This window comes from Pithys albifrons, chromosome 4 (genome assembly GCF_047495875.1).
Source record: "Pithys albifrons albifrons isolate INPA30051 chromosome 4, PitAlb_v1, whole genome shotgun sequence".
Taxonomy (NCBI): domain Eukaryota; kingdom Metazoa; phylum Chordata; class Aves; order Passeriformes; family Thamnophilidae; genus Pithys; species Pithys albifrons.
In genome coordinates this window covers 4,390,031-4,417,862 of record NC_092461.1, presented here as the reverse complement: position 1 = coordinate 4,417,862, position 27,832 = coordinate 4,390,031, and the positions used below count along the sequence as shown (strand labels likewise).

Below are 27,832 nucleotides of genomic sequence, written 5' to 3'. Positions count from 1 at the left end.
TTTTAACCAGTGGCTCATCCAGGCTGGGTATGGAGCGAGGCTGTTGAGCCAGAGGCACTGGTGGCAGTGTTGGGAATGGGCAGGTACCCTTTAGCCTTTAATCACTGCAGTACTCAATAGTATTCTGTTTAATCCTGATAAAACTTACTGCAAATAGTCAGTTGTTTGTGCCTGTATTTTTTTCTAGAGATAATAAGCACGTTGATGGGCATTTCTTTGTTCCAAAGGCAAGCATAGTACGGATACAGAAAGTGTTTTCTCTTGGGCCATCAGAATTGAGTCTGGTTTATGTTATTTCTGTGTGCATACCTATCCTCCCAGGCTTGTAATATTCTCTGGAATTCCCACAGTTTTCTGCAAACAGCTTTATTATTAGATGTGTGCTTTCTGAAGTCTCCATTTAAGTTACCTTCAATATCATGATATTGAGGTCACACCTAACAGTCAGACAGCCCAGGTCATTTATACGTGTGGGGGAAAAGGAGAGGCAAGAAAGGGAACAGGGTTAGAACAAGGGGTTATGAAGGAACTGGAACTGTATTATTTACTTCCCTCTGTGGGAAATGTCTGCGTCTAGTTATAAAAACTTTCTTAGATCTTTCTTCAAACTTGATTTTTTTCCTATTTGCCTGAAGTAAAGATATTGGAGAAAGATGTGACATTAAAAGAAACTGTGGAGCAGCTTCTCATAGGAGTATAGATTGTTTTTTAAATAACTGATAGGCTTGAACAGCAGCTCTGAAAGTGTGTAGAAGAAGAGGTAAGAATGAGGATGCAAAAAAAACACCCAACAAAATTAGATCCAGATGGAGGAAGTGGGATCTACGTCCTTGAGCTGTGGAAAGGCTCTCCCACGTTTATCCCTGTTTCCCATTATTTTGAGCACAATGTGAGGAACTATATGGCATATTTATGTATTGGAATGGAGAGTAAGAAAGTAGTAATGAGTCTGTTGTCTAATTTACAGCATCATCACTGTGCTGTGCAGTCACAGAGGACAGAATATGGCCTTTGTCCCCACGCGGCGTTAGCGGAACCAAGAATGGTGCGTGCAGTTGGCAAGGGCTCCACCAACAGAGTCCCCATTCATGGCTGCACAGCAGTTTGTTTTAGCTGTGTTACGTAAGCCATTGGTGGTATAACTCAGGACATTGCACAGAATAACACTGGGCATGGACATCCAGCTGTTGAGAAGGGAAAAAAAGACACTTATTGCACTTGATTGCTGGGACAGGCTTTGTAAAGCTCATTGAACTCTGAGGTGTTGTGCCCCATTCCCTGAGTGACCATTGTATGACAAGTGCTAGAAGCAGCATTGGGCAAGTGCAATAGACATCCATCCCACTTGCACAAAAATACTCAGTTTTATTCTTTATGAATCTAATGCCAGCTTGCCAATGTAAATTTTGTGACTGGACTGGTAAGAGAAAGCTTTTTCTGAAAATCCTCCATGAGTTGCTGTAGGAACTATAAAACATGGAACATTTTTCCCACTGAGCTCTCAAAAGTTACTGCTGTTAGGTTTTGGTAAATCCACCTGCCTTTTTATAGAATCATAGAATTAATTGGGTTGGAAAAGACCTCCGAGATCGTCAAGTCCAAGCCTAGGTCCAACTCCAGTCCCTTTACCAGATCATGGCACTCAGTGCCACGGCCAAGCTCAGTGTAAAAACCTCCAGGGATGGGGTATCCACCCCCTCTCTGGGCAGCCCATTCCAATGCCTGAGCACTCTCTCTGCAAAGAATTTTTTTCTGCTCTCCTACTTAAGTTTCCTCTGGCAGAGCTTGAGCCCATCGTGCCCCCTTGTCCTATTGCTGAGTGCTTGGGAGAAGAGACCAACCCCCACCTGGCCAGAACTTCCCTTCAGGGAGTTAACATAGTTAACATTCTGCCCAAGAGTATGTAAAATAGTATCATTAAGTAGAATGTTTTGGCATATCATGGGGAAAAGTTAAAAGAGCAGCTGAAATACATCAGAAGTTGGCAATACTGAAAATACTACTTTGCCATCCTGAATTTTACCTGATGAAATAAAAGGCTGGAGAAAACTCTCATCAATTAAAGGGATGGGTCTCAGTGTTTCGTGTTGAAGGACTAAATAAATGAAAGGCATTTCCCAGAGTCATGGATTGCCTTTGCCTTTGTTTTGTCTGCCCTGTGCCAGGGAGGCACTGGACATTGCCTGCTTGGCAAAACATCTTGCTTTTTCCTGGCATTTGAGATCACCAGTCCTCAGTGTGACCTTGCAAAGAGACTAGAGATGCTGGAGAAACTTCAAGCAAAAACTAGTTTTGTTTCAGCCAGGTGGTGGGTTAAGTCCTTGATCACAAAGTTAGTACAAACAGAAGATGTGAAGCATAAAATAAATCACAGACACTGAGACTGTCGATGTATGTGTTCTGTTCAACCTGTTTCTCTACAATTTTGTCCAAGCTGTTTTATAACTACAAAAATCTGAGGATCTGGCTCTGCATTGGTGCTTTTTGCCTTTATAATGGTCCCTTTCTAAGGGGAAGTCTTTCCTAAGATTCAAGAAAGAATTTCAGATCACGTTTCTGTTGATTTTTTTTAAGCTTCTTTTTTCCTGTTTTCTTCTCTTCAGTGTGTGACAACCAAGATATTGGTCATATCATATCCTTTAAGCTTATCTGGGAACAGGTCTTTCTGTTGAGGAGTATCCTTACAATTCCTGTGTTTTAGCTCTTGTTTCAGTTCCATCATGCACTGGAAGTGTTTTATTGAATCATGAAGCACTTTGTCTTCCAGAGCAGTAACACTTTATTGTGATCATGTATTACATTAACATGCTCTGTTACCTTTACTTTGGGATCAAACCTGATGTATTAAATCCATGACAGACTTAGAATTGGGGGGTGGTATTTCTATTTAGAAATATCTTGAGTAGTCTTCAGCTACTAACCTGTTGTACAGTTGGTCATTTTGGGGGCTTCTGGCCATCACGGTGATGAATTATTGAAAATAATTTAAGAGTCTATAATAACTATGAATTTCTCTATTCATAAATATATATGGATGGGAAGTGCTGATAAAAATTCTAGGTCATCTTTCATAGGTTTGGGGCCTTTTTTCAATTGACTGTAAAACTGAAAATACCCAGTTGAATCATTTTAATAAAAGGCAGCATCCATTCCTTATGTATATCACCAAGTCTTCTGTAGTTAGGCCATGCAAAAACAGAAAATGGGGGCACTTCTTTTTGTGCATTTGAAATGAAATTGAATTTAAAGAAGGTATAAATGTAAAATTAGGGTATGTTCCAATTCTGGAACAAGAGCAAGTGCTCTGTGTCTGTTCAAATTTTCAAATTTACCCATTTTTTAAACAGAATACTTAATCAAGAATAGCTACTAGCTGTGCATGGCTATTCTTTGAGTGTACCAAATTTCTCTGTGTCTTATTTGGGTTCCTAAGGAGGCATTGCCCAAGTATTATTTAAGTATCAGGTTTCAGGCTGAATGTTTTCTGTCTGCTTGTTTTGCAATCACCTAAAATTACTGTAACTGAGAGAAGGGGGAAAAGTGTAGTTTGTGCTTTTGACAACAATATGTATGTAATCAGCACCTCCTGGTTAATGAATTAGTTGGCTTTTTCTTTCATACAGCAATAGCAGGGAAAACTGCTGGGATAATCAGCAAGTATTGGCAGAGGAATTCCGCAATGTATATATCAGTTAATATTTCCTTTAAATAGTTTTCAAGTAAAGTAGATCAAAATTTTGAATAGGTCCCCCTATGTATCTAATTATTTTCCAGAAGCTGAGGCAAATAGAATATTATTAACTGTGCAGTATTTAATTACTTTCTCAAACCTCAAAGTAGCACAGCAAATGGTTGCATTTCCCTTTCACAGTGCAATCACAGTTTGCAGAATAAACTCTTGGTTTTGATTTTAAAACATTGAACATATTTGAAGATTTGTTGGTTTGGGGCTTTTTTAACCCCCAAAGGTCTCCTGCAATGTCAATATAAATATCTTTTTCTTCTTGAATGGTGATACAAATATATTCTTTCTGCAAATATCTGTTGGGATTGCAGTGTATAAAATACTTCAGGTTCAATCATGCATGCTCCTGGGACAGGCTGGAATTTAGTGCTGGGGGGAACAACAGCCCTCTGGAGGGAGAGCTTGCAGGGGATGTTTGATATGAGCCTCCTCTGGCTATCCATGTTCAGATAGATACTTCTGCTGATGATGGGGATTTGGAGGGTTTTCTGGGGGTGTTCTTTGATTGTTGGATTTTTTTTTTGGATTGGCTGGTTTGTTTCTTTTGTTGGTTTTTTTTTTTGTTGGGTTTTTTTTTAACAGAATCAACAGTATTTTTTTGTTTAAAAGAAAAACACTGTAAGCTTAAGATAAGATTCTTCCATCTTGGCTGTGAGTAAAACAGTAAGCCAGTCAGCCAGCTTGGAGTGGGTGTGTTTTTCCCAATTAGGAAGCCTCATCAGTAGCATAATAGTTGTGTAGAGTTTATTATTTGCTGTCCATGAATGTGAGGTACAGTTTCCTTGCTCAGTGGTGGCAGCTGCCACCCAAGGATGCCAGTGCTGGGGGGTGGGGGCTTTCCCTGGGGACAGCTGGGCTTGCACCCAAGCCAGGACCCCTGTTGGGAAGCTGATACCTGTCCAGGCAGGGAGCCAGGCTTCAGGAAGCACAGAAGGCTTTGCCAACTTTGACTTTTGGGAGGATCCAAGACCTCAGTGTCACTCTCATGTGTGAAGGTAATTTAAATCATTTCAGCCTGACCTTGGGCATCACTGCCCCACTTGCTCTTGGGTGGTAGTGACCAGGTCTCTTGGTGGGACCACTTTTCCTCTCTACTTTATTGGTAAGCCAGTGATAACTCATTTATTGGATATCAGAAAAAAATCCTTGCAGAGAGAGTGCTCAGGCATTGGAATGGGCTGCCCAGAGAGGGGGTGGATTCCCCATCCCTGGAGGTTTTTAAACTGAGCTTGGCCGTGGCACTGAGTGCCATGATCTGGTAAATGGACTGGAGTTGGACCAAGGGTTGGACTGGATGATCTCGGAGGTCTTTTCCAACCCAACCGATTCTATGATTATTTTCTGTTTACCAACACTACTGTCCTTCTGTAAGAGGTTTAATAGCAATGTAGTGAATTACAACAGTATTTTCATCAAATGTCCAGCAAAATAAGCTTCTGGAAGGACTCAGAATTGTGGGAAGGGGTTATGCAAACATCATTTTCTAGTACAAATAACTAGAGGAAACCATGCTATGTATTTTACATTAAAAATAAGACCAGTTTAAGCTACAAATAACTCTAGAAGTTGGGATCACCAAGATAAAAGAAATGCCCCACACAAATGATTTAAAATTTTAAGTCTGACTGTGTTTGTGCTCTTCTCATGCCTAAAGGCTGCCAAATTCTAGATGCTGTCTTTCCTGGGAACTCACCAATGCTCTCTGGCATGATTTTCACTTCCCCTTATGTCTATATTTGAAAAAGCATATGTGTAGTCCCTAAATGAATATAGTGGTTAACAAGCTATGGATGACAACCCACAAAACATATTTGCTAAAGCAAATTTCATACTGCTTAATGGAAAACAAATACCAGAGTGACTAAACCAGGAATATTGCTATAAATGCATATATTTCATGTATGAGAAAAGGAAAAAATCCCCTTCTGAGTCGTTCTTGGGTGTGCTTCTTCCTCCTGGATTCAAGTTACTGTAACTCTGGGGGCAGAACTTGGTTCTTTGGTACATATTTATATTTTCCCTGGTAGGACAGGACTTGCTATATGGCAGAAACAGGTGGTTACTGATGTTACTTGAGTAATAGTTTCATCCTTCACAGTTCCTAAGGAAGGAATCATCCTTTACACCCTAAGGAAGTAAAGCCAGCAGCATCCCCCTAAAGCAAGCAGTGTTAAGTCATTCTGTAGTGAGCAGTGTCTCTGTTGTTCCTAAAACAAAAGGTGCAGTGGAGGATTTTCAAGCCTTCCATGGTGTGTCTCATCCACAACCAGTGGGACGTACCTGACGCTCGAGAAGCTGGTGAAGGACTGCAGTGTTTGGGCAAAACCAAAGGGCATCACCCCCAGCTGAGGTGGGGAACAGACCACAGGTGAGAAGGACTGTGCTGGCATAGAGCAGACTTTTCTGCAGTTTTCAGGGAGCACTGAATTTGGGAGCTAATTCAGGTAGCAACTGGAAGCTTGAACACATCACAAAATTAGAGGTTTTTATTACAAAACACTAAAGCTTCGTAGTGTTCTTAACCTCAGGTGCTCAGTCTTGAGCCAGAGCTTCCTGAAGCTTGCTTATACTATTAGATTTTCTTTTTTTTTTTAATTAAAAACAAACTTGAAATGCATTTACTTGCCTTCTTTCATCTGGTGACTCACACTGGCTTCTTCCACATGACTGCACTGCTGAGAAGGTTAGAAACCTAAGAACTAAAACTGAGATTTCTGTAACTTTCTGCTTCCTCTGTCAAATCCCTTAAGAAATTATCAAACCCTGGCAAGGTTTGTGATGTAATTAGGGGTTTACTCTGCATTTTATAAGTCCCTAATGCTCCCAGTAGAAGAAGAAACTCTGTTATAACATGTTGTGTAACCAAGCACACTGCTCTTCAAAAACAGAATTTAAAGCCCATTTTTTCAAATTAACTTTCAGATGCCTCTATAAATACACTTAGTTCTGGTGAGAAAGTTGTTGGATGGGCAGCACTTTTTCTGATCTGAACCACACCTTTGTTTTGTTTAGTTTTTCCTAATTTTGGTCATTACTTTCCAACAGTTTGCTGATACTACTGCACTTGGTATTTAGGAAACAGGAGGTCACTTCCATATTAGTTACTTGGTTTTGGTAAAAGCAACTTTTGCAGAATGTCCACCCTTCTGCCAGGGTTTAGCCCATGAAGTTCTCTATTTTGTGTGCAAGAAAAGAACTTTTTGTATGCATGTCTATCTAATTTTTTGGAGTTTTTTAAAAGTTATTATTCCACTGTGAATATTTGTTAGTTAATTGCTGTGGGAACTTACAGTGGTTTTCTGATGAACTTTATACAAACCAGGAAGACGTGGCCTTTCTCATTTGCTTGAGGTGAACCTGCTTGGGCAGGGGGATTGGACTAGTCCCTTCCAACCCCAACCATTCTATGATTTCAAAATGAGTTGAGGCATGGCTGAGAGGTACTTTCTAAATGAGTGCAACATGACATCTCCTGGGGCCCACACAAACCTCACTCAGGCCAGCTGTTGGTACCCTGTGAATGAACTCAGAGGCCAGATCTGCTTTGCATGAGGTTTTGGCTTCTTCAGAAAGAAAAGGAGGATAAATAGAAGTATAAAATAAACAAACAAGCAAAAAAAATTACACTTCAGATAAGCACCCTTGGTGCTTTACAACATAAGTGTCTACCCAGTAATGGTTCTGATAAATTATTTGTTAAAAGCTGCTGTAGTTAAACTCAACAGTTGCTTTGCATGAGACGTGACTGCAAAACAAGTTGTGTAACTTGGATATGCATGTGCTGTGGACAAGGCTTTGCTAAGGCAGTGTGTTAGGAATGTAATAACTGAGGTGTTCTGCTCTGCCTGAATTGTTTTCTCAAGAGCCTCAGTTGTTACTACACTGCCACTTTCCATGCTGCTAGTAAAGGAAGGTGAAAAGCCATGTATGTGTGATGGCTGAGATCTTCACCAAGACTGCAGTCCTGTTGATTATCACCAAACCCCCAAACTAGAATGTTTTTAATGGGATCAGTGACAAGGGGTAGTGGCTTTAAACTGCCAGAGGGTGGGTTTAGATGAGTATTGGAAAGAAATTCTTTACTGTGAGTGTGGTGAAGCACTGGAACAGGTTGCCCAGAGATGCTGTGGATGCCCCATCCCTGGAAGTGTTCAAGGCCAGGTTGCACAGGGTTTGAGCAACCTGATCTAGTGAAAGGCATCCCTGCCTTTGTCAGTGGGGATAGAACTAAATATTCTTTAAGGTCTCTTTCAACCCAGACCATTCTATGATTCTGTGGTTGACGTTTCCCTAGCTTGGAGAACATGCTTCACACCTGGACTCCTCCTGCAAGCCATGCAGTGAAGGTCAGAATGAGTGCATTGAGGGGCTCCAGCCTGTAGGACACCACAGTTCGTACCTGTGGTTGGCATCAACCAGACAGGCTGCAGGTGTCCAGGTTAGGCCAGGGCCACTTCAACCCCAGCAACAGTCCAGAGACAGGAGAACACAAAACATTTTGTTCTGACTTCTGCTTTGTCCTGTAGAGGCACCATAGTTTCTGTCCCCTCATTTTTAAGACATTATTGCAGTGCCTTTGTTCTAAAAGAGTTTTGTTAAATGTTTTCATTTACCCTTTTCTTTTTCAGCCCAAGAACTGAAACTGATTTGGATAAAAATCACAGTAATTTTTCACTTTTGCTGTAGGGTGACTAAAACTGTCACACTTCCTTCTGGGTTACCTGCAAGATTATGCCAAAATATGTACCTCTCTGTCTTCAGTCAGTCCTTCAGGCTCTCCTTTTTTTCCATCTTCTGTATGTGAAATATGTTGTGATTTAGTCAGCCTTGATAGGAGAGCAGAATCTGATCTTGCCCTTGGTGTTTCAGTTTTAGTATGTACTGTTATTTCTGATGGATCAGTGAAAGTTGGAGACTTTTGCTTCCAGATCTTTGGAGGAGGGGGGGCACTGGGAGTGTCCCTGTTTTGCTGGAGCTCAATGTGCTTGTCCCACTGCTTTTCTTCCACTGCCTTCCATCCTGTGGCAGGGTGTAGGGAAATTGAGAGCATCAGTGGAGAAGAGCAGCTAGTGGAGAACTGAAAAGGTTGAAAGAAGAGAGAAGGAGGAGGAAGGGGGAAAGAACAGATAAAAAACACACCCTAGAAACCTAAAAGAAACTTGTGGGAGAACAGGATAAAAATAACTTCTTTGAACCCAGATTTGTAGCTAAATCACAGTGAGGTGGCAGATGCAACTTGGTTGGAGAGCTGATGGCTCATCTGTGCTTATAGTCAGATGAGCAAGATCTGTAATTTTTGAGGGGTGGTGTAAATAAGTAAAACAGCTTTTACCCTAAACAACTAATAATCTGTGTAGACAAAACACACATAGGGAGAGGGAAAAGCTATGTCTTTCATACAGAAGCAAGGTGCAGGGAAGCTGATGTCCTCAAATAATATGCATCATGTGCTGGTAAAGTATAACAAAGCCAAGGGTGGCATTCCAGTAGATTTTTGTCCTTTCTGATTTGTAGACCTCTTAGCAGCTAACTGCAAACCCCTGCTTTTGTATTCCCTGTAGCTGATTACATGGACTTTTTTTTTCCTGCAGTTCAGGTGACTTGCAGTACTCCACATGGCTGTGTCATCTTTTATCATTCTGCCTTAGGCTGACTGTCGATGGGCAGCCTGTACCTGACCTTTGCCCAGGGTTTCCAGGGACAGCAAGACTAAAGTCTCTCCTGTTCCTGTGTTTTAAAATAAAGGGAGTGCTCCTCTTATAGGTGTCAGTGGGGCACTTGGTGCTGGGAAAAGGGCAAGGTGGTTTGTCTGCATGCAGAATCACAGGGCTGAACTGTGTCCCCAAGGAGTGATCTAACCTACTTACTTACCCTAAGACAGGGTTGGCAAATCTTGGGGATCTCTGACAGCAACTAATCTCTCTTTAGAGAACATGTTTTCATCCTAAAAGATACTATATTATGTCAGATGTGATGTATATGTATACATACACATATTATCTATAAAATATTTTCCATTCAAGTGCTTTTCTTTCTGTCAGAAAGCTTTTCTCACTGTCTTGGTAAAGCCTTTCTTACAACTTGAAAATACATTCATTTCCTCTGCATCTTCCTTCTGAACAGCAACAGCTGTAGACTGTTACCTTGTCTCCCTTTGTTTTCCTTTTGTTTAGATTAGATACTTAATTCATCCTCTCTCCACTCTTCTCTGAGTATCTTCTGACTTGTCCACATGTCTCATGGGATGCAGGAGTGAAACTTGACCAAAGTGTTCCTGCTGACATCCCAGTGATGGTGAGGACAGCAGAAGGCTTTCCCCACAGACCTCCCTTGCTGGCTGTCTCTGCAGCACAACATTTGCTTTTTTGCAAGAGTGTCATACTGTTGATGCTTATCTATGTGTGCTGTAACCTCTATGTCTCTTCCACAGAACTCCTCTTTAACTGGGAGAGTGCAAGTTGGGCAGTGGGTGAATGATAGAATGAAATAGAAAAAGATGTAACAACAGCATAGAGGAAACCTACCTGATTAAAGAAACTGTAAAAATATTTCTCTAAAAAGAAGAACAAAACATGGAATATTTTTTCCACAGTTACTAAAGCAGACGCCAATGGGATTTTGGCATAAAAGTTGCTGAAGTTCAGTTTAGGTATCAAGGTTATAAAGTGTTTGAGGCTGCCAAAGAAATGTTCTGCTTGTATATGCAAGACAGTATTCTTAACATCATTAATGCCAACATTTGCCTGCTTGCTCTGGTGCATGCTGAAGTCTGTTGCTTTGCAGTCCAAGTTGCTTTTCTGTGTTACCTTTTCATATTTTTTATGGAAAAAATATCAGTTCAAGCAATTTTTGTATAAAGAGTTAGATAAATTCAGTTGGGTTTGTGTGTATGTTTTCTTGTAGCAATCGTAATTTTGTACAAGTCAAGAAATGGTACTTCAGGCTTTTGTGTGGTCTTTTTATCCCACCTGTTGCTTGTGCAGTGTTGGGAGTGGGCACTTATGCAGGGCAAGTCCCGTGATGCTTTTGGTTATTTAGAGTGTGCTGCACATGCACAGTGAGTTTTTGATTTCTGAAAAGAGGGGAAATCCTCATTCATTGAAACAATTTGTCTTCCAGATTGTACAAAAACCCCATGAGTCTTTGTAGTGGGCTAAAATCTTGCAAAATTTCAGCACTGTATTTTTTCCAGTAATCCCAAGATTGTTTGTTCAGCTGCTTTTACTCAGTGTAGCACTTAATATGAGTATTTTATAAAAAAGAGAGGTGGTTAAAGCATAGATTTTAGTTTTTAAAAAGTTTTTTGACATACACATGTTGTTTGAAACTCCTTTCCACATTCACATTGTTGATTTTGTGTGCGTGCAGAGGAGTGTGAGTGAGCACTCCCAGGAGAGATGTCAGCAATTTGGACTCCTGAGTCAGCAGAACTTGCTGAAAAAAGGACAGAAGTGTAGTAACTGCTGTGGCAAATGTGTTGTCTGATCCCGATTATGGGTCTTAAGCCCCCACTGACAGACACAATCCCCTTGTTTATGGATCTGTTTCCAAATGCTTTCTTTTGGAGAGTCACACAGCTCTCACTGCACCCTGCTTCGTTTCAACGTTTCCTCATTAGCCTGGAGGGAACTCCCTAAACCTGCTTCCATCCTCAGCATGAAAGGGATGGTCCCACAGAGCTGTGGAAGGGCCAGAGGCTGGGATGGGTTTGGGAGCAGGAGAGGAGAGCACTCCATGGTGGCTGCAAAACCACATCGTCAAATATTGGCTGTATTCTTTTATAATTCCTGATCCAACTGTTACCAGCTTGGCCAAGGACTGGGTTGAAATCATATGGGAATCTGGGAGCTTTGTTTCTCGTTATGTCTTTTACCTTGGGCTGTTTCAAACCAGAGCAGCAAAAAATTGAGTTGAAATACATTGTTTAGTTTAATGTATTTTTCCACCTGTGCTATGAACTGGCTTTGGGGTTGCTTTTTTGTTTTGTGTTGGTTTTTTTTTAAGAAGTTAACCAGCTGAATCCACAAAAGCAGAGCACTTAGTAACCCTACTGTGCTTCTGTCCTTGAGCATGTGCACTGCTGCAAAGGGACAACCACCTGTAGACTTGGCCTGTACTTCTTCTTTCAAGGCCTGCACGCTGGTGACCACCTTATTTGTTGTTTAGTGTGTTCTGTGATCTTTGCTAAAATATGAGTTGCACAGTTTGCAGAAATTCTGAGTAACTGCTGTTTCCGTGTTATTTCGTCCTAAATAATTTAAAAAGATCCTTATACAAAGCTGTGGGTGCCCTACTGCATAATTAATACTACAATAAAACCATGGCAGCATTAAAAGAGGAGCTCTGCCTGTCTCCTGCCTACAGAGAAAATTCTGTCTTACCTTTTTATTCCTCTGGAAATGTAGGTCCAGGTCTCTCCACCAGCTGTTTAAAATAGAGAGCTTTTGCTAAAGTCCCTCTGTTGAAATTTAAGGAGAGGTAAAAAGGGCAGGAGCAAAGAGCCAACATACCCCTGGAGAGCTCAAAGGCAGGACCAGTGGATGCAAGGGGAAGTCAAGTCTTTGTTCTCAGGAAGGGAGGATCTGTGTCCATTGGTTTTTGTAGAGGTGCAATAGCATTTGAGCTTGGGTTTGGATGGAGCTGGGTACAATAAGGCAAGTCTTGCAGTCACCCATGGAGTTACACAGCCACCAACTTCTGAATTGTTTGCAAAGAACCCTCATTGAGCTCCTGGTTGTGGATGAATTATAATTTATTTTCTTTATTGGTACATTAAATACTTGTGATGCTGGAAGTTAAGTTGGAAGTTAACAATGATTCCTTTGTGTAACAGTCCCTTTTGAAGTAGAGAGTCCCTGTATCTACAAGAAAACAGTCTCCAGAGGGATAAATTCTGCTTTCAAGTCTGTATTTTATATATAAATGTCTTATGCATCTTTTTTACACAATGTATGCTAGCATGAATATTTACATATGAAAAGGAATAGGATTTTAAACCATTCCATTGAATATGTAAGTAACCCCATCCTTGTTTGATTTTTTTTTTCTTCAAATAATCAGCAGAGAACTTTAAGCCTTTGGCATTTTACTCCCTTTGTACAGTAATTTTCAGCAATTTCTTCTTGAGTGCTGATACTTGGTTCTGCCTTAGCTATTTGATACTGAATTTTCTTGGAAAGCTTTTACATCCAAATTCACAGCTCAGAAGCTGCTTGGCTGCTTTTTTGAGGTCCCTCTTAGTTTCTATCACAACATTTCCTAAACTAGTTGACATCTTAGCAATAGAAAACCAATGGTGTCCTGAGCTGTGGCTGAAAACCCCAGTGTGTATCTGGCAGCCTCGTGGCAGGGCTGATGTGACCTGATGAGAAGCTCTGAGGCCAACAGTGATGGTGGTGGTTTCCTCACCAAGCACAAGGGAACCACCCAGGCCGTGCCAACGCAGCCGCCTCCAGCCCGTTGCGGGCTGTGCTGTCTCATGCCATGCAGTGCTGTTGTTCATTGTTAAAGGTGTCCATGCCCTCATGTTGGCAGCCTGCCAGACTGTCTTCTTCCAGCTGAGCCTAAAGGCTTATTCCATCAGAGCTCAGGTGAGATGTGCCTGCCTTAGCTGCATGCCAGTGCTGTCAGTCAGATGGGGTGATGTGGAGGAACAGGCTACTCTTATCACATACTGTGTGCCTGATTTAAGGGACCTGGTAGATCCCAGTTCAGAAGGGTGATGTGTGTGGCTGCCGCTGGGCAATGAGTTTGAAACCTCACCCTGATGGCAGTGAGAAGAGTGCTCAGTGGGAGCCAAATCAAACCCCCAGAGACTTCTTCCTCCTTCATGTTCAGCAGGAAGACACCTCTGTGTGGTCTGGGCAGGCAAGGCACTCGTTGTAGGAAAGAACTTTATTTTGGACCACCACACAGAAATCCATCCTGGAGAACCAGCATTAGAATAATAGAATCGATTGGGTTGGAAAAGTCCTCCGAAATCATGAAGTCTAACCCTTGGTCCAACTCCGGTCCCTTTACCAGATTATGGCACTCAGTGCCACGGCCAATCTCACTTTAAAAACCTCCAGGGATGGGGAATCCACCCCCTCTCTGAGCAGCCCATTCCAACGCCTGAGCACTCTCTCTGCAAAGAATTTTTTTCTGCTCTCCAACTTCAATTTCCCCTGGCAGAGCTTGAGCCCATCGTGCCCCCTTGTCCTATTGCTGAGTGCCTGGGAGAAGAGACCAACCCCCACCTGGCCAGAACTTCCCTTCAGGTAGTTCTAGACAGTGATGAGGTCACCTCATTAGCACAGAGTGAGCAGCCATTCTGTTGTTGTCTTCCAAGAAGTAACTGCAAGGTTGTGTCATAAATACTTGTGGCTCTGATCTTCACTGTAGAACACTCTGTGTGACAGACAGCCTTGCTTAGAGGTCTCTATCTTAGGGATTGCACTGAGTCATACAGTTGATTATCTAAATGAAAATAATAATATTTGACACTTGTTAAAATTTGAATTTAATTAGGTGGAGGCTTTTAGACTTAAGCCAATGAATTATTTTTTTCATATAACGCAGTAATATTCTTAGTGGCTTTGACAAAGAATTTTTCCCCTGATACAAAGATAGCAGATAATAATAAGCAAACAGACAAGGTTATGCAACAAGATAATTTAATCGTCTTTGTTTTGGAAAAGACAGGCCAGAGTGAGGTACCTCTTAGAAACAATCCACATCACTGATACTTTTCTTCAACAGATTGACAGCATCTCGGAAAAGAAAATAACTGTTTGCTATTCCTGTCATAGACTTCTTTCAATCACTGCGACAGATGTTCTAAGCATGTTGTTCCTCTGTTAGGCTTCTTCAGTAGTAAAAATACCACAGGCTAAATATAGTTTAAATTGGTTGAGGTACCTTGTTTGAATATGATTCAAAATTGCATTATACTTGGTTTAAATCATAGTGCAACAGGACAAAACTATTGGAAAGATTAGCTAAGAGTACTTCAAACCCAGGTAGGAATTTTTATTCCATCATATTTAAAGGTGTTCCAAAGTGCTATCTTTTCCTAACATACCTTGAAGTCTGATTTAGGATGAACACTAGGCAGCATAGTCAGCTCCTCTTCCCCTGTTCATTACTTGGAATTACCGTGGATAAAAATGGAAAAAATACTTAGTTAGATAGTTCTCTTTTCCTCCATCTGCAGTGATGTCTCATGACAATGGTATATTATACATCAGGAATATACAGATTGTGTTATCCTTTTTTTTTCCCAATAAAATGAAGTTTGGCATTCAGAAACAGTTGAAGTGGCTGAGATTAAAGGGAGAATCAATACACATGCACAATGTACCCATTATTCCTTGGGGGATTGGGAGTTGAGAAGGCTACAGCCCTTATAACCCTCCTTTCCTCTGCCAGTGAGTTCCAGTTCAAAGCTCTTCTCTGCCATCTCACTTGTTCTGGAGATCACTGGGAGACCCAACAGGGTGATGCAGGCTGAGTTCTGCTGAACGTGGTGGTGGTAAGGAGGGAGCTCCCCCTTGGTTTGTATCCAGATGACTGGCTGCTGCTTATGAGACTTTTGGAGACCTCTGGGTTGGGAGCACAGCTGCCTGCCTGGAATTGGGTCATGGTGATGTGACAGTAACTGCACTGTGTGTCCCTTACCAGTGCAATTCCAGTCAGTGACATTGATCTGGGGAATGCTCTTGTTTGGATACTGGCTGGCTAAAGCTTTCTGCTCCCTCTTTTTGACATCTGGCATGAGGACACATATACAGATGAAGTTGCTAAATTGTGGCATCTGGGACAAGGTGCTCTTTCATTTCCAAAAATGATGAGTAAAGCAACAAAGTTCAAGGTTTATTTCATCACTTGGACTTTCACTCCAGTGGAAAAGATTGGGATTTCAGCTTTAGGAAATGGAGTTCCTCAGTTTGTCATCTATTTTTGTTTCATTACTTGTTAACTTTTTAATAGACTGTTAAAATAATCCTCCAAGAAGGAAATAAATGTAGGGAGATACAGGTGTAGTGATCTCCAGTCCCTACTGACTGAAAACAGTTCACATCCTTCATTTTGTGCTTATTTTGGGGGGAGGAGAGAGAAGCTCTCATGGTAATCACATGCTGCCAGGTCATGGCAAGGAATCTGGTGGCAGCAGAAACACTCTCCTCAAGGTCCTGCTTCTGTGGGAAAACTCATGATGGTTAACTTGAACATCCAATGTTGAGCCTTCACAAAAGAGAGCAGTTCACATACACTTTGTCTTGAAACCATTTGGGCCCTGCTATGATCTCATATAAGGAGACATTTTCTTCTAGGTTTGTTTTACAAATTTGGACTTAGTATCATTCATATTGATCTTTCTTTTTCTTTGGTTTCAAGAGCTTCTCTGTGCAGTGGTGAAGGTTGTAGTTGTTTTCTTACTAGTTTCTTCATGGGACTTGTGTTGATTTAGTGCCTATAGATATTTAAGCTGTGAGAACAGTGGGAAAGGCTTTGAACACCTGATTCTTCTCCCTTTTTGTTCATGTGATTAAACAGAAGTCCTGTAGTATTCTCACAGGGAGGCACTTTATATGGGTAATTATCCATGGACAGCTGAATGCACTTCTGATATGGTGGGGTTTTTTCAGCATGATTGTGGCCTTCTCTTAATTGTTTCTATGACAAATTTTTGGGCTTTTGTTTTTTTTTTTTTGTTGTGTGTGGTGTTTTTTTTTTTTTAATGAAAGAATGAAAGGGTTCCTGAGCATTTAAACAGGCAGCCTAGGGAAGTGGTTGAGTCACCATCCCTGGAGGTCTTAAAAAGACATGTATATGTGGCACTTGGGGACATGGTTCATTGGTGCACTTCGCAGCACTATAGTAGCAGTTGGACTCAATTATCCTGGAGGTGTTTTCTAACCTAAGTGATTTAATCACTCTAAAATCTAACCTATTGCCTCTTGAGTTTGCTTTCTTGTCTGAAGAGCTGAGTGAGGCATGTCAGGACAGTTGTGACATCAGTGTTTCAAACCTCATCTCTTTTGTCCAGCTCCCCTGCCAAGGTATATGAGCATGGTGAGACCTTTAATTCCTGAAAGGTAGATTGGTCATTTAGGGACAGACATGTGAGATTATTCTTTATTTCTTTGTCCTTACCTGTTTATAACAAAAAGCTTTCCAACAAGAAGATATTGCCTTTAGCTCAGGATTTAGCAGAGCAAATAACTGCAAGGGAGAAGAGGTAAAATTTCTTGGAGATGAATGTAATAAAGGTGTTCCTGTCTGCCCATAGCATTTGGATATAGCTTGTAAGAATGGGAAACACCTTGACCTTAACGTAACCTTCTGCACTGGTGCTCTGCCATCTGTCTCAAGACCTGCAGTAGGAGATTTGATGGCTTCTTACAGGCTTTCTACCAAGGCTGTCTCCCAGAAAGGGGGAAAAAAAGTTAAATAACAGTGTTTTCTTTCAAAACTGTATGCCAGAGAATTCAACCAAGACCCTGCTTTTAGCTCCAGTAGAAACCTAAAACTGGCACAAACCATTTTCCATGGTCCTTTCTCCTTGTGTATAAAGAAATTAAATGAACCAATAGTTTAGTATGTAGGGCAGAATATTCCTAAACGGCAGCAAGGACAAAGATTTTCGGGAAGAGCCACAACCACTGACCCACAAGTTAGCAAGTTTTCCCCCTCCAACACTGGGGATACAATGTGTTTGTCAGAAGTCACCAGCAGAGAACTGGGAGGAGAGGCCACGTGCTCTGAAACAGAAACTGAACCACTTTCCTCTGCTATCTATACCCTGTTGAACATTAATGAACTGGAGCGGCTACATGTAAGGTTTGTGGCTTGTTCCGTATGCTGAGCTTGTCAAAAGTTTTTCGGGGCATTGAGGGCAGCGTCATTTGTGCAACAGGCAAAGCTCTCTGCCTGTGGATGTTACAGTCACCTTACTTGAACTAATAAATAGCTGTCTTAGCCACGACCTTTAATAGCTGAAATGTTTTCGTCATCTACAGCCTTTTTAAGGTTTGCTTCAAAAGATATTAGCGGGTAAAGCATATAAATGTATGTATGTATTGCTCTTTGTGATCCTTTCTGGTTTGTAACAGCACATCAAGGAATTCCAGAGTTTAGGAGTAGCAGAGCAATCGCTTTTCCATGTGCTCTCTTTCTTCCTCATGAAAGGTGTTCATTCATAGGGATGTAGGGTGTTGTGCAGCCTGTTATCTTAAAAAAAAGAGAAAAAATAAAACACGACAGAATGTAACGGTGGGTTTTATTCTCAATGTAAAATAAGACACTTTCTGTTTGCACTTTCTAGTTTAATTTGAAAGAAGACAGAGACGATATTAAAATATAATGACAGCGATTTATTTTGTGGTTCTCACTGGCTCAGATTTAAAAGGAAAAAAAGCCCCCCTTAATCAGCAAAGTACTTAAAGGGCTCCCTGTAAGAGCCTTGTGCTGAACCTTCAGCAAACGCTTATGGGCTGCCCTGAATAGTAATGGGTTTAAGCACATGCTTAAGTGTTTTCCTGAAGGAAGACCTAAGCATCTTGGCAAGTGTTAGACTGCAGCTTCATTTACCTTTATCATAAATCCCAGCATCAGAGGCAAACTTTTCTTTCATCTCTTGGCAGATACCTGTGAGTATAGATTTTTTCCCCCTCTGTTTATCCTGCTTTCTGCGGCTCTCCTGCTGCAACCCGATCAGCCCAGGCTGACCTTCAGGGTGCTCCACATGGCTCCGATTGCACGATCAAAGTCCGCACCTTGCCTTTCATCTGCCGGCTCTCTGCCCTTCCCAGGGTTATTCATTTGAAGAACTTAAAGGCGCAACCCTTTTCTCCTGCGCCTGTTCCCGGGGAAGCGGGAATGGGAATTGCGTGTTGTCCGGCGGGTTTGCTGCGGTCGGTTTTCCATGGTGGGAGATGGGATTGGAGCGGGTTAAAGCTGCACCAGCTGGTCCTTGGTTGGCTGTTGGAAATGCAAACAAACAAACAAACAAAAAAAAAAGAGAGAGAGAGAGAAGGAAAAAACCCTAAACCAACTCCATAAAAAATGGGGAGAAGGGAAAAAAAAAAAAGGAAGGAAAAAGGGAGATGTGAGGAGAAAAAGGGAGAAATAAGAGAAAAGAGGAGGAAAGAAAACATAACACAAAAGGGAGAATTGGAAAAAAGAAAAAGAAAAAAGAGAAAATAGGGGTAAAAAGGAAAAAAGAAAAAGAAAAAAGAGAAAATAGGGGTACAAAGGAAAAAAGGGGAAACAAGAAAAAAGAGGGAGAAAGAAAACATAATAGAAAGGGGGGAATGGAGGGAAAGGAGAGAAACAAGGAAAAAGAGGGACAGAAAACAATACAAAAGGGGGAAATGGAAAAAAGAAAACATGGAGGAAAAAAGGAAAAAATAGGGGTACAAAGGGAAAAAAGGGGGGGAATGAAAAAAGAGGGGGAAGAAAACATAATAGAAAAGGGGGGAATGGAAAAAAATGAAAAAAGACAAGAGGGGTACAAAGAAAAAAGGGAAACAAGAAAAAGGAAAACAAAAGGAAAAAAGGGGGAAAGGAAAACAACAAAAATGGGAAAAATGAAAGAAGAAAAAGTGAAAAAAGAGAAAAGGAGAAAAAATGAAAGGAGAAAAAAGTGAAAAAGAAAGAAGTGAAAAAAGGAGAAAAAAGAAAAAAGGAGGAAAAAAGTGGAAAATACGGAGGAAAGGAGTAAAAAGGGGGAACAGAAAAAATATCAAAGGGAAAAAAACAGGGAAAATGGGGGGAAGAGAGGGAAAAAAAAAGAAAGGAAAACAGGGAGGGGAAGCAAAAAAAGATAAAACCCCTCAAATCAAGAAAACTACTCGCCCCAAAGCCAAGAACCCCCCGAGCCGAGCAGCCCGCACCGCTCCGGCTCTGCGAGCGAACTCCGCGCTCCTCTTGCGTAAGCGGCGGCCCCGCCGCCTTCCCTTCCCTTCCCTTCCCTTCCTTCCCTCCCTTCCCTTCCCGCTGGCTGCGGTTGCCATGGCGAGATAGCGGGGGAGGATTCCTGCGATCCGTAAACCGGGGCAGAGGCAGAGATTACGTCTTAACCCGGCACTCCGCTGCGCCCAACGTGATGTGTCAGGGTGGCCCAGGTGTCCCCCGGGGGCTGACCCGGCGGGTGCCCCGCGATGCTGCGGGCGGCGTGTGAACTGAAATAAAGCCGGGCAGGGAGGGAGGGAGGGAGTGCGGGGTGGCTGCCGGGGAAAGAGGATTAGATGATGGGGGCTAGGATGAGAAAAATCCCGTAAAGCTTGAGGGACTGTGGGTTTGAGGAACTGGCCTCGATGGAAATGGGAGGCATCCATATTTATGAACATTCCTAGTGCCTGCCGAAAGCTGCCTGGCAGGTACTAGAAGGGGATTCTTTTAATCTTCATCTGCATATTTTATTATCACGGTTAGTTGTCAGCGTTTTAATCGTAAGCTGCACACATAAACACTCTGAGAATCTTTTAAGCAGCAAGTTCAAATGTCAGCCCTATGCTGATAGCAAGCCTAGATCTAATAATTGACAGATGTCTTTCACATGAATGGAAGGAATGACAGAAGAAGGCATCGCTGTCTGCGTAGGTAAGTTTTCTTTCCATTACCTTTAATTATTATTAGTGTTTTACACTGTCTTCCTTAGTGTCAGAATGGGAGTAGTCAACACTGATGGGGTCTTCCTGTGCTTTTGGTCTTCTTGCTACTCTTTGCCTGCTGGAATTCCTGGAAGGAGGTTAGAATTTACTACATTTATAGAATTTATCGCTGTGGTCTCTTGTCGTGGCAAGGATGCCATTAGTGCAGGCAAAAACTTTATAAATTCTGCTGTTTAAGTTTGGAAAAGATGATGTCTGGTCTAGAAGAGAGTATGAAAAATACTGGGCTGGAAGTTGTAAAACACATTTCTTAAGAGAGCAAACTCTACCTGGGTTAATAATAATATTCATTGCCAGAAAACAGATGTATGTGGAGAAAAAAAAATCTTAAGTGAATTTAACATTCTTAAACAGTTTTACAGCAGCGGGGTAAGAAATGCGTTAGAATGTAAAAGAGTGCACTACTGGGAAATGAGCTTGCATTACACCCACAGAGCATTTACTGTACATCAGTTATAACCCTGTTGTTTTTGTTGCCTGCAATTAATTGAGTAATTTCTTCCATGACTGAAACTGCAGGTTAAGCGTGTTTGCTTTGAAAGCCAGTTTTCTGAATCGAGACGGCTTTTGCACTTACCATATTAACAAGCTTTTGCAAAGTGCATTTTGTGCACTTATGGTTATGAATTCCTGAAAGGTATCGGTGGGGGTTAATTCACTGTTACATAAACAGCCAGTAACAGCTTTTGATTGTAGTGGAATTGCTCTAAAACAGTTATTAGCTTCAAGGCTATAATAATATTTTGCAAATATTATTTGTATGGGAGAGACAAAAATGGACTGTAAGAACTTCAAAGCACTGAGGTGAGGTTGCTATTATATACATTTACCAGTGGGTTTTACAGCTGTGACAAGATCTTTATTTCCCAGCTCCACTTGGAACTCGGCAAAGTCACAACCGAACCAGTTTTCCAAGAAGCCACGTATTTCTTGTATGAAGACATTTGAGAAGGGCATTGTTGGTGCTTTAGTTAGCAAAGCCTTCCTGCTACCTGTGTGCATGCACACTGATATTCTAGAAATGCAAAAGTCAGGGCTGGCATCACATAAAGGTGAAAACAGTGTGGCCAAACTGAGCCGTGGGAGCACAGGGGCAGCACGGGGAGCCAGGAGCTGGGATTTACTGGGGCAGGATTATGCAGCTCACTCCAGGCAGTGCAGGAAGGAGCTGAGAACCAGTTTCTCAGCGCCTGGGTGCGCTGGCTGGGAAGCACAGGTGCCTGGAGGGCAGCACATATGCCTGCAGCCATTTCTGGTGGCTTCTGGTTTTGAAACTTCCCATGGGGAATTTGCTGGATACTTTTGTTGTTGGAGTGTTTATTTAGCAAAGCAGGCCTGGTACCTGTTGAAACAGCTGCAAAACTGTCACTGTTGTTGGGTATGAGCAATTGTTGTTTGCTGAGAGAACTGGAAGTGTTTGGATACGAGAACTTTGCTTACATTTAGACATCCCTGGTTGCTCCAGACTAACTTACAGCTGTTCTTCTCAGGAACTGGATATACTGCTTTTGCAGCATTTCTGGAAGTAAAGAGTACAGTGAGGGTTTTTTTCCATATAATTCAGCTGTTTTTCACATGTGGTTGTTCATACTGACAGCTGCTTTCCAAGAGATGAAGTAACTTCTGTTTTGGTTGTTTCAGCTATAGCGATTTGTCTCTTGTTTATTTTAAAATGCAGTATTGTTCTGCATCACCAGCAGTTATTTATTTAGGCTTCTAAGGGAAACACATGACTTGGCATTAGCCCTTCTTTTCCTCCCATCTTCCCTGACCCCAAAGAAGTTCAGCCTGAAACTTGATAAGTTAATCACAGTTACCTTGGCAAAATTATAAACAAATGAAGATGGATGAAGCCTGACCTTAAAATTATTTTGGATAGGCTGGACATATGCAGCTGAACACATTAATTACTGCTGGTTTTGCAGCCACCTTTGACAGTGTAGGGTTTCAGTAAGTGCTTCCTCCTTGAAGGAAGTGAGACATGCTATGTCATCTGCTTCACTTTTGGAGCCTTTCTGAGGTTCCATGGATTTACAAGTCATCTTAATTAATGTTGTATAGAAATGCCTTTCAGGTATTTTCGCTTCCCTGACATGGAACTAGTGTCAGTTTATTTCTATATCTTTTTTTTTTGGTATATGTATGCTTGTCACAGGGAATTATATGTTTGGGCACCATTTAAAAGTGGTAGACCTTTACAACAGTCAATGTAATTATAATGGAATTGATGGCATTTTAAATGAAGAAGAATTTGTGCTTCTTTGTCTATTATGCACCATGATTTCATTACAAACCCCAGCAGTGCTGATGGCCCTGGAGGTGATAGATGACAGGACATGGTACATACTGGAGTTTCAGCTATTAATGTTGCTTTATCCAGTCTTGCTTGTATTGTGAAAAGGCATTGAGAAGGTGCCATGGAGTTTATCTAGAGGGAGGTTTATCTATCTCTGGATGAACACCTGAGCACAAAAATTTTCAGTGATATATTTAGAAGTCCTTTTGTGATATTAAATCTACCAGTGCATATTCTCATGGCATATTTTACCAAAAAGTGATCCTAAACCTCTGTGAGTTGCTTTCATTTAGAAAGTGGGTAGTACAGGGAGATGAAGGAGCAGGGATGAGGCCTTTTGGATCTTATGGAAGGTTATTCTGCTGTCCCAGCCAGAGGAGAAATGTCAGGTGGGAGACAGAGCTGGTTTTAAAGACTCACGTGGGTTTCTTTTGGTGTGGTCTGTGTGTCCCTTTGAGACAGTGTAGAGGTGCACCATACTGTTTCACTCTTTACTGTTTGGGTTTTGTATGTTATAAAGTAAATGGTCATAAACCCGTTCATGCTGAGCACAGGAAGATTTTATCGTGGCTGAACATCCAGGCTTTATTATATGTCTTTATCATCAGTGCAAGATAAATATCATTGGTTTATTACGTAATAATAAGTTTTATCTTTAAAGATCATTTTCTAAAAAATTGAAACGGGTGTTACCTCACCTAGGAGTTATGTGTGTGATTGTTGGGAACAGTTGGAAGTTGAGTTAGATGAATGCTGTTTTAATTGGCAGGAGTTTTACCTTCAGTTTCTGTGGGAAAATTAATTAGTTGAAACCGATCACCTGTGTCATTCAAAAATTCTCAACTACGTTATGAAGACTCTTGGGTTTGAAAGTAATTGCTAAAAGCTGGAAGAAGAGACTACTTTCTAACTACCCTAATTTTGCATTATCTGTACAGTACTTGGGTTGCATTGTATTTAGGAGATGCACACAGAAGCCAGCTGTGTTTTTTCAGAAGGGTTTCAGCAGTAGCTTTGTGTGGGCCCACTGAGACAGTCCAATAGGGTCTGATTTCCATAAAGCTTCTTGCTGGAAACCAGGCTTGTTTAAGAGAACTGTGGTTGTGCTTTGACTCATTAGCTGATTTTGAAGTCTTCAGTCTCTCATACCTGTCAGTATGTGTGAGAGCAGGAGGGGTTTGTGGCCACCCTTGCCTGCAGTAGCAATATGTGATGAGACACTGGCACAGGTTGCCCAGAGAAGCTGTGGATGCCCCCACCCCTGGAAGTGCTCAAGGGACTTTAAACAACCTGGTTTAGTGGAAGTGGTCCCTGCCCATGGTGGTGGTGGGAATTGGAACTAAATAATTTTCAAAGTCCCCTCCAACCCAAACCATTCTATGATTCTCTGAAGTAGCAGCAAATCAAGGCACCTTTAATTTTCTGTGTATCATTGGAAAGCCAAGAAAGCCAATGGGATCCTGTCCTGTATCAAAAATAGCATGGCCAGCAGGCCCGGGGCAGTGACCCTTCCCCTGGACTCTGCGTTGGTGAGGCCACACCTTGAGTGTTGTGTTCAGTTCTGGGCCCCTCAGTTGAGGAAAGAGATTGAGGGGCTGGAGCGGGGCCAGAGAAGAGCAACAAGGCTGGAGAAGGGACTGGAGCACAAGTGCTGTGGGGAGAGGCTGAGGGAGCTGGGGTTGTTTAGCCTGGAGAAGAGGAGGCTCAGAGGTGACCTCAGCACTGTCTGGAACTGCCTGAAGGGAAGTTCTGGCCAGGTGGGGGTTGGTCTCTTCTCCCAGGCACTCAGCAATAGGACAAGAGGGCATGGGCTTAAGCTCTGCCAGGGGAGGTTTAGGTTGGATATCAGGAAGAAGTTCTTTCCAGAGAGAGTGGTCAGGCATTGAAATGGCCTGCCCAGAGAGGAGGTGGATTCTCCAAACCTTGAAGTTTTTTAAGATGAGACTGGACGTGGCACTCAGTGCCATGATCTGGTAATCAAAGTGGGGTTGGATTAAGGGTTGGACTTGATGATCTCAGAGCTCTCTTCCAACCCAGCTGATTCTGTGATTCTATGAAAAGACACCAATAAACGAGAAGATATGCCCAGGAGGGCACGTAAGGGCTTCATTCTAGAGTGTGTTCTACGTAAGTAGTTGGCAATAAGGTATCTATATATCTCTGTAAGACTTCATGTGTGCAGCCACTGTGTTCCTTAGGAATATAATTATCATTCCAATAAAAGATACTACTCCCTCTGGCAGCATCTTCTTGTCATGCTCCATCCTTGGAGCATGGAAATGCTTTGTGGACTGGAGCTGTGAAGCACAAGGAAAAGTCGTGCTGGGTGCCAGTACCAAACTCACATAATCTATGACAATTTCCTTAACCCTCAGACCAGACTTCCCCCCACTAATTCCCTGTGGTGTTTCACCTTCACCTTTCCATCATCATCCCACATATTTTCTGCCTTCCCATCACTGAGCCATTGGGTCAAAAACAAGAATCACTTTCCCTTTTCCCTTTTGCCATAGAGGAAGGAATTCTCTGCTGCTGGTAGGCATCCCGCTGCCTGGTTTTTTTTATTGCTCTGTGCCTGGATGTTTTCCAAGGCACTCAGTCCTCACTTTCATCTCCACCCTGGGATTCCACAGGTGTGACAGAGAAGTGAAGCTTTGTGTGAGATTTGGCTCCTTTGCAGAGGTTCTTGCCACAGGGCAGTGGAAGTCATAACAAGGGAGTTCCCACAGATAGGTGGATGTTGTGGGGTTGTGCCAGGAAGTTTGGGTTTCCTAATAAAATTAAAAGATAAAATTCTGGTTTTCTTGAAGTCCTTGGGGAGCTTTTTAGTCAGCCTGAGCATGGGCTGGATGCTTTCCAGTGCTCTCAAGGTGTTTAAATTCAGAGCTTGGTCTCTTTATCCAATGTCCACTGTTGGAAGCACATTGGTGGGGCAGTCAAATGCTCACCTGAGCTTGGAGCATGGGGTTGGGGAAGGCATTTCAGCTTCATCCAGTTAATTCTCTGTGAAATATTCCCCTCTGTACCACTGTAGGGGACAGGTGGATCTATGACAAAGACCAGCATTTTGAGATCCATAATTGTTTGTAGCTTTCCAATGGCTGCAATGCTGTCAGTGGAAAAAGCAAAGCATATCCCTACTGAAATTACTTAAAACAGGAATATTTTCAGAATGAATCCCCAGAATGAAGCAAATTTTGTTCATAGACTGGAATAAGCAATAGATATTAAATCCACACTTCAAAAGTGTGTGCCAAACCACTCCTTGTGGGTAACTGGGATGACCTTCAGAGTAGATTTGCACTCCACTCAAACATCTGCAATTAAAGCTCATTGAAATTAGATTCATGGGTCATTGTTGACATTATTTTCAGAAGTGTGACTTTGTTTTCCTTCATAGCTTGTATTTAATAGGGAAAAAACAACAAAACCTAAAATGCCAGAAAGCTCAAAACTTGTCACCTTTCTGTAATTTTTCTGAAATTAAAATGTGCATTAAATCAGAGTTTCATTTTTATAAATTTTGAAGACTGCGTGGTTTCTAGTTTACATTAATATAAAACTTGAAAGAAAGCTTTGGATAAATGTTTTTTGGTGTGGTGGGGGTTTTTGTTGTTTTTTTATTATTTTATTTTAGAAAAGATAAAACTGTCCATTCTAGGAAATATTTTGTAATGTAAAATTTGCTGGAGCTCATCCTTTCCCCAGACATTTTAGATTTTTTTAGTGAATTTTCTGGTAGAAAAGCTTTTTTTGACAACATCTTCTTGAAATCCAGAAGGGTTCCTACAATTTTCCCAGGAAAGAGAGTTGTCAGCCCAACGTAGGGCACTTTAAGCTATGGAAAATCAGTTGAACTACTAAAGTCAAACAATGATACCTGTGTCATTTGGTAGTATTAGAATAGGAGAAATGACCTGTATGCCATTAAATAAAATTGAATGTAGGATTTCAAAACACTGGAATGTCTTAATGAGAATCCCATTATTGACTGGTATTAGGAAATCTCCATGTACCTTAACAGTGCATTTCCCAACCATGATGTGTTTCAATTTATTTTGCTCTGATTTTATGGATATGTATTACTTGTTATGAGGATAAATGTGAGGATAATGTGCCATATAATGCATTTTAGTCTCCAGTTGACACTTATTGTCAACTTGTTTTCTTAAAACCAAGTTTTTACATGGGGTGTTTTACAGGAGAGCATATGGATGGATATGCTTGATCTGCTTCTTGTTACACAGGATTTGCAGGATAATACTTAAAGCCCCTTTGATAATAGTGCAGAGATTTTTACTGGCCTGTACAAGGTATTTCCAAAATGTGTTTGCTAGTGCAGTTTACTGCAGCCTTCAGGTTTTCCTTGGCATTATGCCTTGAGGAAGCTTTACTGTTGCTCTGTTTGTTTTCAAGTTTTACTTCTCAAATAAAGGCTCAATTAGGCTGGTGAAGGGACTGGAGCACAAGCCCTGTGGGGAGAGGCTGAGGGAGCTGGGGGTGTTTAGCCTGGAGAAGAGGAGGCTCAGAGGTGACCTCAGCACTGTCTGGAACTCCCTGAAGGGAAGTTCTGGCCAGGTGGGGGTTGGTCTCTTCTCCCAGGCACTCAGCAATAGGACAAGGGGGCACGATGGGCTCAAGCTCTGCCAGGGGAAATTTAAGTTGCAGATCAGAAAAAAATTCTTTACAAAGAGAGTGCTCAGGCATTGGAATGGGCTGCCCAGAGAGGGGGTGGATTCCCCATCCCTGGAGGTTTTTCAACTGAGCTTGGCCGTGGCACTGAGTGCCATGATCTGGTAAAGGGACTGGAGTTGGCCCAAGGGTTGGACTTGATGATCTGATCTCGGAGGTCTTTTCCAGCCCAATCCATTCTATGATTCTCTGATTCTAAATATAAATTAGATACTGTATAGAGGGGAAATTTGTGAATTAATATGGCCAGCCATCTCAAGTCTGAGCTAGAAATGAAATATTACAAGTAAAATTTTGGTTTGCTCTGGCTGTGTCTTGTTGAGTTGTATGAGACAGTATGTGCCATTTCCCTCTGCGTCTTCAGCCGTCAGACTTCAGCTGTTTTCAGGTGTAACAAAGGAAGGAAATTCTACAGCACCTCCAAATCCATTATAGTTGTAA

General features: G+C 41.8%; 1 protein-coding gene across 6 annotated transcripts in view; it reads left to right on the top strand.

Annotated features, from left to right (window-relative positions):
• Nucleotides 1-27,832, top strand: part of HIVEP1 (HIVEP zinc finger 1) — a 122,038-nt gene that overhangs the window by 22,921 nt on the left and 71,285 nt on the right. Inside the window, exon 1 of one of the 6 annotated variants that reach the window (XM_071553258.1) lies at nucleotides 19,960-20,332. The exons of the other annotated variants lie outside the window; for them this stretch is intronic. Within the exon in view, the coding sequence (XP_071409359.1) occupies nucleotides 20,293-20,332 (40 nt within the window). The 5' untranslated portion in view covers nucleotides 19,960-20,292. Of the gene's footprint in view, nucleotides 1-19,959; nucleotides 20,333-27,832 lie in introns of those variants that run through there. 6 annotated transcript variants of the gene reach the window in all.